At 36.1% G+C, this 17,702-nt stretch overlaps 1 protein-coding gene across 5 annotated transcripts in view; it reads right to left on the bottom strand.

The window, feature by feature from the left end:
• The window catches only part of HGF (hepatocyte growth factor), a 61,000-nt gene that overhangs the window by 5,600 nt on the left and 37,698 nt on the right, over window positions 1–17,702 (bottom strand). For 4 of the 5 annotated variants that reach the window (XM_069801714.1, XM_069801713.1, XM_069801711.1 and 1 more), the window contains 10 exons: window positions 15,536–15,710; window positions 13,388–13,515; window positions 11,803–11,905; window positions 9,664–9,803; window positions 7,546–7,584; window positions 6,981–7,077; window positions 4,186–4,260; window positions 3,446–3,592; window positions 2,646–2,752; window positions 670–815 (listed from right to left, as the gene is read on the bottom strand). In XM_069801714.1, the coding sequence (XP_069657815.1) occupies window positions 670–815; window positions 2,646–2,752; window positions 3,446–3,592; window positions 4,186–4,260; window positions 6,981–7,077; window positions 7,546–7,584; window positions 9,664–9,803; window positions 11,803–11,905; window positions 13,388–13,515; window positions 15,536–15,710 (1,157 nt within the window). Of the gene's footprint in view, window positions 1–669; window positions 816–2,581; window positions 2,753–3,445; window positions 3,593–4,185; window positions 4,261–6,980; window positions 7,078–7,545; window positions 7,585–9,663; window positions 9,804–11,802; window positions 11,906–13,387; window positions 13,516–15,535; window positions 15,711–17,702 lie in introns of those variants that run through there. The other variant, XM_069801715.1, reaches the window with a different exon arrangement.

The following is a 17,702-nucleotide window of genomic DNA, read 5'->3' as shown; positions in this document are numbered from 1 at the left end:
AATAAATGATTTACAGCATTTCTCCTCAGGTATCCTTTCTCCATCATCAAAACTAGTTCCAAGCAAAATAACTGTATCAAACTATACTTTCACTGAAGTAGTTCTCCTGTCCTCACTGATACGTTGCTCAGGCTTGATTAGGGAGACCAAATGCTCCAGCCTTCTGACTAATAATGAACTTCAGTACACTTTTGGATCTTTCTCCTTCTTTCATAACTTTATCAACTCTGTTGAGCAGTGACTTCTTTGTATTTTGCATGCAAGTCCTCATCTAACTAAGTATTTAAATTTGCTCCAGCTTTTGTTTTCTACTCAATCAAAATAATATACTGCTGTTGCTAGCACACAATCCACTTCAGTCCTTATTATACAAAACACAAATTTGTCTCAGTCTAGCAAAGTGTTTAGTCATATATTTAACATTCATGTAAATCCTTTTCTGCCATGGTGCTATGGTGAAACTGAAGCAAGGGAACCTCTTCCTGCACTCTGGCAGAAAATAGAGCACTAGAAACACAAACCATTTTCCGATGCAAAAGATTAAAATAATTTTTTGTGTACAGGTTTAATGCAGAGAGAATAATTATGAAAAACTCTAGTAAATTATTTCTGGGAAAAAAGTAGGCAGGCTGATGGCTCCTGAGAATGTATTAGGAAATGTATACTTACCTCACAAGGCCCAGCACCAATGGTTTCAGCCACAGCACAGATTTCTGACTCATTCACAGTGATCTTCCCTTTGAGATATTGGTTGCATTTCTCATTTCCCAAAATAAACAGGTTTGCTACCCGGAGAAGGCCATCATAGTTAATTACTAGGATTGAAAAGAGAATGAAAACTTTATTCTATTTCAGGGGAAAAAAATAATTGAAGATGCAGTCCGGATAAACTTGCTCATGTAACTTCAGTTATTGTACTTGCTCTCTAGTACTCACATTTTTGTCCATCCTCTCTGTTATCATGCGTTTGTCTTTTGGATTTCTTATATTTGCTATAAATGAGATTTGCAGGAAATTTGTTTGGTGTGCATGTCTGTTCCGTTCTCTGAGAATATCTGGAGAAGTTTTTTGTATTAGAAGAAAGGGCTAGGTAACTGGGTTTACTCTACAGTTCACCACCAGCTTGCCCTGTCACGTCACAGAAATCAGAAAAAGTGAGCCTTTGCTCCCTGCCTTAAACACAAGTTAATGTCTAACAGTGCCTGCCATGGCCTAGGGAAGGATGTGTGACTTGAAAAGTACTGTAGCGGAGCAGAGTTTTTCTCATTCCGTGCTGGCTCAGCTACACTGAATGACTTTGTGCCTGCAAGGGCACAGCCACAGCCTTGTGCAATCTCCATTCATCAGTGTGAAGGTCAGGAAGCCCTGGGGAGCTTACTCTTGTTCTACATGTCAAAAGACAAGCCTGTACAAGCTGCGAAGATAAATAAAGGGCCTGGACCTGCCCGTTCTCTGCACAGCCATGAAAAGAAAATGGCCAGGCTTGCTCTTCACTGACTTATTATCCTGTTTTCTTGAAAAAATGGATGTAACACTTCTTCCTTCCCTGACCGGGATGCTGTGAGGATTACAATAAGTAGTGCATAAAATATAGTACAAAGTCCTTGGATGACAGATGTTATGTATTTACTGTATTACATAACTCCACAGCATTGCAAAGTCCTTATCAGTTCTCTTAAGCTAAGCTTTCCTGCGATGCTGCACGGTGCTCCAGCCCAACTTCCCTGTCCCCCAGACAGCCATTCCCCCGCAGCGGACAGCTAATATGGCCATGCTGGGAACATCAAAAGCAGTCATCTGGGAGAGGGCTGGTACAGATTACTTGCCACCCACAGAGAAATGCAGTGTAATGGTTACAAGGAAGAGAGCCTCAGAATTACAGTCGAGTTTCTGCTCTGCTTCCAGGACAGCGTGAGTATGTCGCTGCTGCTTACTCAGGGTCTGTGGCGAAATGACATTTGAGCACAGTAATTATTGGAGTAATTATTGTCAACTGGCAGCTATTAACTTTATCATCAACACATAATTAGTCAGATATAGTATTTACCAGACTAAATAAATGTCTGTTCTCCCACATATTTGTATTTACTTCACACAAAACCTGTGTTTAATGAACATTAGTAAGGTTGCAAAGTCAAGTACTCAAAAGTTAGGAAATGCCAGACTTAGGGCTGCCTGTGCATCCTTAGCTCACTGTCATTGTGTATGTTAATTATGTCTCTGATTACATTATTCTGTATTAGTTTTTCCACAGGGTGGCCTGCTTTGGGATACAGAAAGACTTCAAGAAGATGAATCAGAATTTTTCAAAAAAGGGTTAGAATTCTGCAAAACAATTCTGCCAGATTTTTTAAACATGTAGCACAATATTTATCACTAGTTGATTCTCTGAAATGTTTGAATCACTTTGCCTGTCACTGAAGAAAAAAAAAAAAAAAGATGGACTAGTAGAAAATATTTCATTTTAAATGATTTTAGATAAAATGCTCAAAGATTTACAAAATTAGAAAAAAATTGAAACTGCATTTTATAACAAAAACTGTTGGACAACCGTGGCATCAGGCAATACCAGCAGCCTCACCTATAATGACAAGAGGAAGTAAGCTCTCAACGTATTCATTTAGTTTTTAAAAATAGTTTCTTACATCCAGTGTATCCCCATCCATAAACACTGCAACTGGTCTTCTCTGGAATGGTACATCCAGAAATGGGCAATCGGATTATTTCTACAAAATTTGTCAATATGGCAGGTCTGAAAAGAGAAAACAAATAATAGATATAATGGATTTTACTTATAATTCCAAAATGTATCTTAAAAATGATGTTAAATCTATTATAGACTGCAGCAATTAAAAACTGTGCCAATTCTTTTCCTTTCTTTTCCATCTTTGAAGAATATGATGGACTTTTCTACCTATTTTTTGTGCTACAACTGTTAACTGTCAAAAGATTTCTTGAAATGCTGTCACCACTTTTATGCTATTTAACTTGGGTTCTCATCTTAAAAGTAAGTAATGATAGTATTTCATTTGAATATATAGTTTTCCTAATACGGAGAAAGTTTGAAAGCTCATATATACACAAGTATCTCAGCTACAATCTGGTGCTTATTCTATAAATTAAAACCATATACTAGTCCATGTGGGTTGTATGGTTGTTGGGTTTTTTAAAAAAAAACCAAACAACCTCCCAACAAACCTAAACTTGGTTATCAGGAAATAAAACATAGGCACGATTTTTCAGAAGCAACATCTGTTTTCTGTGTAAGGTAGGTGAACCTGCATTTCTGCATACATCAAGTAAAAGTTTTTACAATTGGAAGTTTACCCCATGGAGACATCATCTCTGCTATCAGAGATAGTAGAGAACTAATTTGCAAATCTTATTTAGGAAGAATCTCATTCATCAGTCAAAAATCCTGGAATTCACAATAATAGCTACTAACCTGCTAAGTTTCAGCAAGACCAAATCTGACCCTACAGGGCCATATACCAACTGGGAGATATTCAGAACTTGTCTGTGCTTCTCCTCTCCCTTTCCTTTGATATTATGGACTCCAAGCCAGGCTTTGTAGTCTTTCAAATCTTTGTATCTAAATGAGGCAAAGTTGGTTAGGATTTTGCTGAGTGTATAATAAAATAACTCAAAAAACTCTGCTTAATGTGATTATGCTAGAAGATCTTAATCCTCTTCACCAGAAATGGGTTTATGCTGCCAACTGCTATTCCCAAATCAACATGCTAGGATGTAAGGTTTTGGTCTGAAGCCACTACATAATTTTATCTTTAACTGTTACTAAAATCTAATTTTTGTTTCCTAATAGTATCCAAATATTTAGATCCTTGGGCTGTATGAACCTTTGAACTTTTTGAGATTTGCCCAAGTTTTCTATTTTATTCTGTCCAGTTAAGCAGAAGCATGAGGCTATTTTCATAAAGAGGCAATTGTCCAACCATTACACTTGGAAAACATATTTATGCTTCTATGTAAAATAGCCAGAGCTCTTTTAGATTAACAACAATAATAACAGAAAATACCAAGGTCCCACAGGACTTTTATATCAGAAAAGCAGTGTTAAAGCCAAACAGGAGGGAAAACTGCTGAATTTAAGTTGAAGAAGTGTTGTGTTGATAAATTCCCGAAAATAGATGTATTTCAATATTGCAAAGCTACAGACTACTGTACCGAGAAGGGAAACACTGCCTTGCTGTTAGAACCCACTCTTCCTTTATCAAAGTACCTCCACAGATATGCTTATTCCTGGGGAAAAAAAAAAAAAAAAGAAGAAGAAAAAGAAGTTAAAAAAAAAAGTAATACTATTAGTTTCTACATAGTCAAAAAGTTTAAAGAATACATTTGCTCCCTACATATTTTTGCTGGTGAAAGGTGGCTGACTGACAGCCCATGAAAATATGTCTCTGTCGCTTTGTTCTACAGTTTCAACACTTATAGTAACATGACTTTGCAGAGATTTACTCCAATGTATAAAAAACAGGAGGAAAGAGGAATTCAGTTACTGTTCATTTAGCGGTTTCAAAGCTGAATTTATAATAAGAGACCTAATTTAAAAAAAAAAAAAAGGCAAGCTAATTCTTTGTAATCGGAACAGGACTGAAACATTCAAGCAAGTCCCCAAACTGCCACCAGATGTAAACAACATTTGGTCATTTTTCATGTAGGTATTATTCAAAGCATTGACCTCAAGGTGGAGAGTTCCTATTTGATTACAAGCCCTATGAGATTTCTGTCCCCACATACTTCAGTTGGAAACAATCTGCAATGTATGACATCCTACATGTGATTATAGAAAATCTGCAGCATAATATATCAAGTAAAATTAAAGCAATTAAGCATGACAATTCTTTCAAAAATAAAGACAACTGTGGAATGCAGATTAATTAGTTTCCTTCTTTGTGCCTCCAAAATCACATTTATTTTCTGCAGCTCTTTGGAAAGTGAATCAGAATTGTCAGCAATTTGGGAAAAGCTTAAAATCTCACAATTTACAAATTCAAATCACACAAATGTTCAAAGCTTTGCAAAGAACTGCTGGAAGGAGCCCAAACTCTATACGGAGTTCAAAGACAGCAGAATAACACAGATGCTTGCCTCTTTTTTTTTTTTTTTTTTTAAATTGTGTTTTCGTTGAGGAACAAAATATGTGGTCCAAAAGGCTGAATTCTTTTTAAAATATAGATTCTGCCTAGTTTTATTATAAAAATGTCACAATCAGGAGTATAAACTTGTTCTTCTGTTTTATGTTTGCATCACTAATTATCTAAAGGAATTTACAAGATTGCATCATCTGTTTTAGAACATTGACTAGTACACATAGGAAGGTTAAACTTCTTATTTAATCTTGGGGCAAATCCAGAGCTGATTCCATGAAATAGATTGAATTCATCCAAATATACTTAAATATACCTGATAACAGAATCTGTATCAGATATATTAGAAAATATGTCACTGGTTAATTTTATATTTAGAGGTGAGCCTTGGTTGCCAGATATGAATACAAGTTTCTAAAAATCACTAAGCCTTTACCATTCAGACATGGCAGTTCCATTTTGAGGTGTACAGTTAGTTTTTTGCAGAAAGTCCTGAGGTCATTAAGATTTTGTTTCAGACAACATTCTATTTGCTTCCTTGGTAACAATACAAAATAAAACTATATTTTCATGCCCACATGTAATACTTAAAAATATATTTTACTGCTGGACTATTCCAGGAATCCCTTTTTCATAAAAGAATCTGCAATCATTTAAGCACTCATCTACTTAATGGAATTTTGTCTCATAGAACAAAATCCAGGTTTGACTACCTTAACATTAGCTATTTAACATTTAGGCATCCAGATGTAATACACCTTACCTGTCTAAAAGTTCCTCAAACATCAAGGCTGCTTTAAAAACAGTGCAAAGATAAAACTTTTCCAGAATGTGATTCAGCCCACATATCTGGTTATTTAGTCTATGAATAGAGTGATGTTCCTCTAGAAATGTCTTTCTGGACCATCCGCTAGACTTCCAGAAAGGTTTAGTTCTGATTTGATCTCATAAGATATAAAGATTACCAAGGATGGGAAGGACCCCCAGAATTTCTCTAGCAATGAAGCAACATAGAAAATAGGCTTTTTATCTTTTCCTTTACTCCAATTTTTCATTTAAGACTTATTTTACAACATGGTTTTAAAAGACATGACGAATCATAAGCTAACAGAATTGAGCTGTACTTTAGTCTGTACCAGCAGACAAAAAAGACTTTTTTTTGAACTTTTTTTTTCATGATAGAAGATACAGGGCTGATGCATGAGATATATTTCCTGTTATACATTAATGATTCACACTTCCAGCTAATGAGTTATGAACCAGAGTAGGAAACCGTAGTTCTGTGTTCTGGCTTTTACACAGCAGCAAAGAAAGATTTGCCATAACGTAATACACATGTCCAGCTGTATATGTTAAGGTCTTGTTTTACAGAATGAAAAGGATTTTGTTATAGCTCCTACTTATTTTTTTAATATAGAATACATTTTAATTGTATGCAATGATATGAGCAGAAAACTAAGTCTGACATGGGTATAAATCCTGAATCCAACACTTCATGACTAAATGCACTGCTGTTAAAGTGAAAATATTGATATGAAACTCAATTTTTTTGTAACAGTCTCTAAAATAAATAGTTTTATGCCGGATCATAAGCCAATGCTATGAAAAGGTCTGCAGTACCTAATCGAAAGAGCAGAACACTATGAATGCTTTACAAGCTCATGTGTGTAAGTTAATGATAATGGCCATAAAAATATTTCACTGACGGAGTGAATACTATGGAATCATCTGATGTTCCAGGAATGCTGATTTTCTGCTTTTACAGAATTTAACTGCAATCTAGAAGTATTCTTATTATGGTCAACATTTCCTACAGTTCCAAAACAAATATCCTAGTAAACGTATTGTCTTTCTAATCAAAGTGATAGTTACCTGTATGTCAAACTAACCACCCATCCTTCGTTAGTTTGTGTTGGGATTCCATTAACAACTCTCAAATGTTTTGTTGAGGCACAAGGAATGACAGTATCTGAAAGCAGGTCCAGAGATCACATTTTACTAAAAACAGCGGTAGGAAACCTGTACAGTTGCACATAAGGACCACAAGAAGGTCAATATTTATTACAGATTAACTTTCCTGCGCTAATGAAGTATATTTCTAGAGCATCAAAACTACTTCAGTGAAGCTGGGTCAGTCTATAGAAATATTCACAGGGAATATAAAATACATATATTTAAATAGGTTTTTCAGAGATTTACATAGTTATAAAGCAAATACTGAAAATTATTGCCATATCTCACCACTGGTAAGACAGGACAGTGAGAATAGATAAAGGCGTATAATAAAGCTATTCCCTCTTGTAAAAGCATTTTTTCCCAACCTGTATGGGTTTTTTGTATCTGTAGCTGACCTGTCTTTTTTCCCATTCAGAAAGAAATAGCTAGTTTTAGAGGATATGATATATGCACTGCACAGTACATCTGCAAACTTACTTACCATCAGAGCTGGTTGTAGTAGGAGTTGTATCACCTTCACCTAGACAGACACATAAGATAGCCATAATACAAAATTAAAACACATCTAAAAATTGAATAGAGTAAAAATAAGCAGCAAACAGCATATTGTTAATTTTAATAGTTCACAAAGTTTTAAACTTCAATGAATTCTTTACACTCTGCAAAAGCACAATTTGGTAAGGATTAACAAGAAGGCAAAGTTTCATTCCAATAGAAAGAAATAAGAATTAAACATTATGCAACAGGATTTTCAAGCATTTTTCTTCTTGGCTGAATCCTGAATACATCAGGCTATTTATCATGTTCAATTTACATGTTTCATTTGAACAAGCAAATACTGAAAAATGAAGTTGTTACTTTTCTATAAGCCTTCAGGAACTATAGAAGTCATGTGATTGAAACCAATTCAGATTTAATGAAAATTTCTAATTTCCTTAAAAACCTTTGAAACCTCTAAAGTCCTTTTATGTTGCTATCCACAGAAACTTATCCTAATCAAAACATGCTCCCCAAAATCTTGTTTGGTTCTTCTACCTATTCCAAGTAAAATACAATTACAACAAGGTTGCTTAAACTTGGTTCAAAATTTTCGCCTTCAGTGAAGTCTGCAGAGTGACCCAGCATTATGAGCTAGAGGTACATATATAGCTACGGAAAATTTGCACAGGCAAAATTTAAACAGTATCATCCCACTAGATTTCCATTGTTAAGAAAATATATATATATAAAGGTATACACTTATATACGTAGTTAAATTTGCATGTTTGTGTATACACATATGTGTATGTGTATGCATATGTATATGTGTATGTATACATATAAATAAATAGAGAGAAAGAGAGTACTGTTTAAAGATACCAGTTAAAGGCATCAAGTACACTTGGGAACTGCCAGCATTTTGTCTGTACTGGTTAAGCTGGTTATCAGTACCCAAGTGAGCTACTAGTAGTTTAATACTAGTCCATAAGAGTTACAATTGTAAAACAGACATATTCCAGCTCTAGAGTTTGATTCCAGAATTCATAATACTCACCATTGCTGTATACCCTACAAATGTTTGCTGTGAATATGTCCTTAGGAATTCATAGATCCAGATAATGAACTCAGAGTGAGTGGATAAAATTTATATTTCTTCAGCTGTTGTTCTTTATCTACATTGACACAAATAACCTTTTGCACAGTTTGTTTACTCTTCACATAGATGCCAAAATGTCACCTGAGACTTCAAATATCACCTCTTAGAAATGCTGCAGTTCAAACTATGAGGAAATTCAGCAGATTGCTGCTAGGAATTAATGTAACATTGTCATTAACCTCTAGAGATGACAGACATGTATTCAAAAGTCTGATTTACCATTTAAATGTTCTCCCAGGATACACAGCACAGTGATTTAGAAATAAGAATTGAAGAGAAAAATTTTGAACATAAATGTGAATTGCACATCTTTCAGCATAAATCTATCTTTTTCTACTTAACATCAGTTTATTACTGAATTCCCTAGGATTTTTAATTCTGTTTATTTGAGCTATTTAGATTTTAACATGCAACTTTGTGGGAATGATGTTCCTAATTCTTGCCAGGAGTTAAATCATCCCATAAACATCCAAAAGCAGAATCTAATCTATATAGCACATATACACTTCAGAATATATATAGTGAGTTATCCAAACTTTACAAACAAACACAGATCACAGAAAGAGACTATGAAGCTTGTAGCACAGAAGATAACTGTCCCTGGGTTTCTTGAGGCCACAGCCAGCATTCTGACCACTAGACAATTCTTTGTCTCCATCCAGCCCTCATTCAATAGCTAGATCTGTTGGAAAATGTTTGACCATCTGTAATAGCCCTTTTATGCGCCTGATGCATAAATAAGCCTTGAAATCTCCAAGCTGATCAAGGAAAAGGACCTCTTGTTCATATAGTGCACAAGCAGCTTCTGTCCGTTCCTTCTCAGTCATGCACAATTGATTCTTGATAGAATTACACATTTTCTGCTGTCACAAGTGACAACAGAAAGGTATGCATACGCATGTGACACCATGGCTTCACTGGGACTGCACAGTTGACAGTGCCTGAGGCATACCAAGTACTCACATCGAGAAATAGGGCAGTAATCCCAGGGAACGAGAGGATCATCTGTGTAACACCAGGGACCATGAAAATCATCATCTGGATTGCGGCAATAGTTTTTCTTCAGTTTACTAACATCTGGTTCTCTGAATATTTGTATATGCCTACAGGGAAAAAAAAATTCAAAGTGCTGAAAAGCTTTATACTATAGCCCAAATTTTCAAAGGTTAAATGTTGCTTTGCTCCACATTGTAATATTAGCTGATTGAGAAGCCTACAGGTCAGGCTTTAGTGCTGGTTAAAATCAAAAGGAAGATGAGACCCAAATATTCGCTGGATCTGGGTCCAAGTTTCCTCTGGTTGGTATTTTAAGCACTGTGTCCACTGGACAGCTGGGAGGTTTCTAGATCTCGCACTCCAGCTAAAATCCTTGGATACCCTCAGGAGGGGTCATTACAGTGATTAAAAGAGCGTCTGTGTTGCCCTCAGCAAACCTGCAGGCCTCCCTGGAGCACAACAGGTAGATTAACAGGTAGCACAAGGGAGCACTGAATCTGCAAAGAAAGCTCAGTCTTGGGCAAAGGAAAGACAAACACAAGAAAGTTAGGAAAACTGAGCAGCAGGCAAGGAGAGGGATGAATGGCTCAGACAAACTGCAGTGATACGTCACCTAAGTTGCAAACCTACACGAGGCACTTTAAAGGTGAAATTTTGGGGTGAAAATATTTCTGGCTTGTCAGACAGAAGCATACAGGCTTCCTAAGTTACAGCTGCACTGCTCTTTTAGTTCATAACCAACCATGCATGCTGCTTCTTGCACAGCCATAACCAGAGTAACTGCTGAAGTGAGACACATAATTCCCCAAAGAAGTTCACAGATGGTAAATTTGTGGGAGTAAGAGAAGAGAGGTTGATCTGTTCCTAAGATTAAAAAAGAACGCAATTGCATCAAGCATCCAGTAGGTTCCAGCCGTCTCATTCACAGCTAACTGAAGACTTATCAGAGCTCTCAGAAGTCATGATCTTAAACCTCTGCCTCCCTTACATGGACAGCACACTGGAATATGTATGCTGTCTCTGACTCTGTGTGGGGAAAAACACATATAGTCCAGCTGGTGACTCCAGACAGTGCCACTGAAGTCTTCCATCTGCAGTACAGCTTCCCCAAAGGCTGACTTACTGACTTACACACCTTCACCTGACTGACCATCAGGTCAGAAGCAGGAATCGGGGACGGCCAGATTCCAGAGGGCAACAGCTAATACGTTGGGCACTATGACAGTGGTGATCATGAGCACTAACTCAACAACAAGTACCAAAGGTAATACAGACATAATCGCATCAACTTCAGAAAGTAAAGGAAAACAAAGGGAAGACTGTTTCCATCTGGGCCACTAATGTGTGTAATATCTCATCCACAGCAAAATTTCTGATGAATCTCTGTCTTTGTGCGGTACCTGGAAGTCATTGTTTTTGTCACTTCTTAGATTTATTAATCTACTGTTCTGAACCAGCAGAGACGACACTGAGGATCCTGGCATGACTGAAAAAGTCTTGGAAACTCACAGCTTCTTTTATACTTACTGCTGATTCATTTTTATTTTAACAAATAAATTAAAGTAACTTGCCATTTCCACTACTAGAGTATGAAGCCAAAGCAAGGATAAACAACAGAAACTGCAAATCGCTTTAATGACATTTGATGTCAGTGTCATTAGATTTTGGACTCAAGATTCAATTTCAGGCTGCAAGGGACCTTAGGTGGTTTCAAGTCCAACCTCTTGCTTGAAGCAGGATGAGCTATGAAATCAGATTGATGAGATAACCATTTCCTAGTTTATTCCTGCCATCCTCTCATAGAACAAAACTTTCAAGGACAAAGACAGGGTAAACCAGGCCAGTAAAGTAAATACTAAGAAACATCCCAAAGCCTGCAATTAGTGGTTAGCCTGAACAAAGACATGTTGTGTAATATATTTAAACATCAAGCGGAAAAAAAAAAAGAAAGAAAGAAAAAAAAAAAGAAGAAAAAAAAAGATACTAAAAGCTCCAGGGCATAAGGGGCTATTTTAGAATCACTGCAGAAGAAGAAGAGATGCCATCTGGAGGCAGTATTTATTCAGGAGTCACTGAACCATCTCTTTCTGTTTCGTATGTACACACCTACGTAAGTCTTCAATATTCTTGTCCCATGTGGAGCAAGTTAGCCCAAATCTTGTCTTGGATAGATTCCCCATGTAACTCTTGCCATTGCCACGATAACAATCTGAATAAAGAATGTTGAGACAGAAAGAAGTGGAAGGTGATTGTGCAACATTGAAAAGAAAACTCTTCCTTTCATCAGTAATCCAAACAATTAAAGACAAGTGTTATATTTAGCAAACACTATACAATATAAACCAGACAACCATATAAATCAAATCAGAAAGAAAATTGGAGAAATTTTTCAAATTTAGATACACAATCTCCTGCTTGAGGTTTTCATTCTCAACACAGTAGCATTATAAATTTTGTCTTTCTTAGATAAACTGGGAAAATTTCTTTCATAAATAGTTTATGGTTAATTTAGAAGGGTCAAGCAGAATAATCTAAAACTTGTCAGGAGCTGTTTTATACAAAACAAAGCAAAAAATGTCCTCTTAATCCTCCCTCCTCAAACAACAGGCACTCTTAGCCTATTTGCAACAATTTACCTTTGGGTGGATTCTGGATACTAGCAAGAGTATATAATTCTAGACTTAAGTTCTACTTTGGCAAAATCAAAAATGCAACGTGACTTTAATTTGAATGCAATTCAAAAACTTGCTTGTTCACGCCAGCAGAAGTCATGTTTAATTCATACGCTTTTATCACAAGCCTTTTTGAGACTTTTCAAGAGGATTGTTTAAAATGATCACTACTATAAAGACTTTTTTTATAAAGCATTTCATTTCATATTCATCAGTATTTTTACTTTTTTGATAATTGATACTTTACAAAAAACACAGAATGAAAGTCAAAGTTTAATCCTTTCTCTGACAACTCTTGCAACTGCAACTCTTAATTTTTAAGAGAAAAAATGGCTAAAATTTAAAGATGGCGATCTTAATGCAGCCTGATGTAGAGTCATAGGTCTGACATCTTAGCCTCAGTTTATGCTATGATTGACATCGGATCTCAGGATGCAGTAATACTCCTTAGAGTAATACCAAGACCTCATGGGAACAACAACATTTGCCTGACTACTCAGAGTAGACTTTACAGGCAGAGGTAACAGCTTGAAGCTAAGAGGCTATATGGGAAGTCTCACGTGTTTTTTTCAGCTCAACTCCTTTTAGACAAGGGGCTATGTGAAAAAAATAAGCTTAAAAAATTGCTTTTGGTGGCCTCATATGCAATTATAAAAAGACTGTGAACCAAGGAAATCATCTCAGCTCTGGAAAAAGGCCTTTCAAACTAATGAAGGTAAGACAGTGGAACAGATCTCCAGCTAATATAAAATGGCACACAAATTCACCTTGTCTAAAAATCATATCCAATACCAAATCTTTGCTGCAGCTTTTCCGGCTGGAATCGAAACATGAACTGAGAAATGAATCTCATTTACACCATGATGAATCCCAAGTATGCAAATAAAGCCAAAATGGAACTACACAGGTGTAATACAGATGTACTGAGACCAACTTCTCCAGTTTTCAAGCCTGCCTATCTGCTGTTTGGAACAGTACAGCATTCACTTAAAATCACGTTATCACCCTCCCTCTGTTACCTTGTTCATTTGATACATCGCACTTGGGAATCTGGGAGCAATAACCGATACGGATGTTTGGGTCAGTGGTAAAACACCAGGGCGATTCAGATCCATCTGGATTTCGGCAGTAGTTCTCCCTCAAATCCCTATAAAAATAAATATGTTAGGTTGCAGCAGGGATAACCTAAAAGCACTGATGCATTCTATTGCTTTTTATTATGAATTAGCAATAATATATGCTCCTTAAGGTCTGTATGTTACTGATCAGTGTCAAGTGCAAGGAGATGAGGAGCCAATAAGAATACAGTGTCCAGAAAAATATAGTAATTGTAATAAGAATATGGTTATGGGAACTCATTTTCAGTGGACCTATGTTTTGACTGGATATAACATTTCATTTGAAGATTAACAATATTTTCAATATAGCTTATTTTTATTCAAGATTCTCCACCAATATTTGCATGCAAGCTGACATTGGATACACCTGCAATCCATTACAAGTGCTTTTAAATATAAACAATACCAAAGTGTTTAAAATTCCCTGTATTTTGAATGGTTCTGCTGAGTTTAGAGAACAGAGTCCTGTAGACTGTCAGCAATTCATTTAAGAAACTCAGTCTTGGAATATAAAAAAATGTATGTGAAATTCTATACAGCTGTTACCTTTAAAGTGAAAGTTAGTCACAAGGGAACATCTTTAAATGTCTCTCTCAGCTTGCATGAAATAGCCAAACCTCTTGAATTAAAAAAAAGCCCAAAACTCTTAATAAAAAATTTTATTTTCCCATCTCCTGACAGTTGTTGCCATGTTCTGTGCATCTCCATATTTCACTGTATTTTTCTGTCTGCAGCACTTACTGATAATAGACTATGGAAAGAATGGGCCTAATACTGTAATTCTTACTCATGTGAGGTTTGAACAGTCATATGAGCAGTTCTGTTGCTTTTACTCAAGCTATTGGCCTAATAGCCACTACTCTCTCAAGCACCAGCTAATAAGCAGTCCTAATACTGTTAGCCCCTCTACACGGCTAGGAACATTGTTAAAACTGCACAAGGGCCTGATGCTGCAGCAGGGTTACATAGGTGCAGCACAAATTGGTTTAAGTGGTGGTTTGTCTGACAAACACCTGTGGGATCAGGCTCAAGCACTATCTTCCAAGTAATTTCAAGGTAGTCCTGAGATTGACAGAGGAGGCTCAGGATCAGTCCTATTTGCCATTGCAACGATGATTGTTACATTTTCAGTAGATGTGTTCCAATACATTGTATTTGATCAATAAAGTGTACAATAGTAGTGAAGGGATTAAGACAATAAACCTAACTGTTTTGCTCAAACAAGCTATTGTTAGAGAGATAATCCAAACTCAGACTGGAATCTTTTCTTTACTTTGAAAGATCCACACTATTAAATTCCAGCACAAGCCCAGACTGATATTCAGCCATCAGTAAAGACATTTATTACAAACTGGGCTTTGGGTCCATGCTGGTCAGCTACGTTTCCTCTATGCTCAGTAAAAAAAGGACTGAAAGAGCATGATTAAGGTAACTGCTTAAACCAAGTAGGTTATTCACATCCTGGGAGTTTATGAAGTGAAGAAAAGGTTAGATGACCACTGGTCCTTCAGGTAAAAGCAGTCCTATTCATGCAAGTACATTTAGTAATGTGACAGAAAAAGGATTAGAGAGATGGAAAATAAAAGAAGTGTTGTCAAATATTATAAATGTTAAGTATTACCAAGGAGATTACACTTAGGTAACATTTAGGACATATTAATTTAAAGTCAGAAACCACACTGTGAACAAGTACTTACCTCCATGAAAGAAAAGCAATAGTAATGTACCAGCACTATTGGGATTCAGGTCCCAGTCTGGAAAACATCCATACACTTCACAATCAATTAAATTGGAGAATACACGCTTGAAGAAAAAGTTCATTAAAAACCCTACAGTTTCACACAAGTTCATCTAGAACTAATATTTGGAGATCTGAAGAACTGATTTTCCCATGTTCAAATGGTTTTCAGCATCAGCAAGTAGAGTGAATGCATCAGATCGCAGAGCAGGGACAGGGATCCTATGGTGTACTTTGGTGGCATGAATTTCTAAACATTTGAAAACTAAGCTCTTTTCCCACTGCAGTAATACCCATGTGTCTCTACTCACTTGCACTTGAAGTTCTCAGGAGTGATGTTGTGCTGGTGAGGAAACTGGGAGTCCCACCGCTGGCACTGGATTCCACTCCATATGGTGTTGGCCGTGCCACGGTAACCCTCACCCTGTCCCTGAATGCATGTTGATGTCTCAGCCACTGCCTCCGTGTTGTTCATGGCGTTTTCATCTGCAGACCCAGAGAAGAAGTGCTGTTTCATTTTCTTAAGACTGAGCCTGCTTCAGGATGTCAGGTTTGAACTCTGTATTGCAGTTCAAATCATTGTAATTGGAGTTCTTTGGTGAAACTGCCAATCTGATGTCCTTTACAGAATAATTTTCTCCTCTTCACACTCACAACATCCATGAAATCAAAATAGGTGTTAGACCTTATGCTAGTTTATCCACTTGCAGGCAAAGATTCTGCAATATTTAAGAGCTTTTGTTTAGTGAGACACCTGGCCTATGCTATATCATTGAAGGTCAGGAGATATTCTTGGTTACTCTTTCCAGTTCAGCAAATATTTTCTCATTTGCTTAACTTTGCAAAACTGAGTGACCACCCATGTGCACACTGTTAAACATGTTAATATATGTTTGCAGGATTAAAACCCAATTGGTTTTCTCCAAAGAATTCCCAGAATATCAAGTCACAGGAAAAAAGATGCAGATAAAAAAAATAATTTAAAAAAATCCTGTTATAAAGTAATGTGCTAAATCCTCCTTGAAGTTTCTTTTTTTTATGCCTCATATAGTTAGAGGGGAAAAAAAAAAGCCCAGCTTTTGGAAATCAAAGATCACTATTCTCTACAGAGAGACAAATGTTTTAAAGACTAACAACTTCATCAGACTCAAGATCTTTTACAGATGTTGATATACCCTGCATTCACCCTGGTGTGGGCTGTCTTGAACTAAATTCAGAAAAACAGTGGTTTTTGAAATGACTCATTCACATAGCTTGAAACTCTCTTTTTATTTCTTATGCAATTTTCATAATTGCAAATTAATGGCACAGATATTGCATCAGATATATACAAAATAGTACAAAACTAAATACATTACAGTAAGAGCAACAATTCTACAATGTCCCAAAAAACTCCCAACATAATATTTTTGTAAGTAACTGCCCATCTGTTGGTAATTGCTATTGTTCACAAGACTAATTTTATTAATTACCCTAAAAGGATTAGTTGCCAGCAATAAGTATATAAGTTAATAAAGTTTTAAAATTAGTTTTCTTCAAATGGTCCAGTGATTAGAACAATATTAGTGTGTTACTCATAATAGTTCATTCCTGGTGACTTGAGCCAGTTCTATGAACTTGCAGAGAATATGGATCTTAAGGAAACCAAATGTCATAACAGATGGGTTTGGCTGATTTGCTGTCTAATCTTCTATGTTAAAGATCACTTCCCTGTCAGATGACAACATCAAGTTGTGCAGTTGAATTATGCATTTCTCCATGCTGGAGAAAATTTCCCTTTTTCTCTTCATCTGGTTGATGTATTTACATCAGTGTTTCACAGTCAAATTAATTCCCTGTCCTTCCTTCCCAAGGCACTTTGTCTGCAAAGGTTGTCCTGTTTCAATGGGATTGTGAGTTCCAAGCTCGTTCCAAAGCCAAAAGGACATGGCACTGAAAGTATCACAAGCAGGCTTCTGCAGGCTGACAAATGCACCCTTTCTAGTGGATTCATAAAACAGGCTTGCAGCTAGTAACTATATTTTTAATCATTATTACTCACTTTTTAAATAATTGGACAACAAACAAAGAAATTCATACATCTAATAGAAATACGTAGCTGCATATTTCGGTTTTCCTTCATAGCTATCACATGAAAACATTTGGAATTATATTCTAAAATAGCTCCTAAACTGATTAGATTAAACATTGCTGTGCCACATTCAAATACATATTAGTCTTTTCAAAAAATATATGCAAATCTTTTATTAAAAATGGAGGCGATGTGGTGTATAATTAGGAAAAAAAAATAGTTACTTACCATGATAAATTTCAGTATACATATGGCATTCTGGCTGCATAATATTTCCTAAGTAAATTAATAAATTACATCTATATAACTAGCAAAAAGTCTTCTTAAATAATAGTAATAATGCATAAAATTTCAGCCTAATACAAGCTATTACAAAGACCTTATTTATACGCAAAAGTTACTATTTC

Source organism: Haliaeetus albicilla, chromosome 14, assembly GCF_947461875.1.
Source record: "Haliaeetus albicilla chromosome 14, bHalAlb1.1, whole genome shotgun sequence".
Taxonomy (NCBI): Eukaryota; Metazoa; Chordata; class Aves; order Accipitriformes; family Accipitridae; genus Haliaeetus; species Haliaeetus albicilla.
This window is presented reverse-complemented; position numbering and strand designations above follow the sequence as displayed.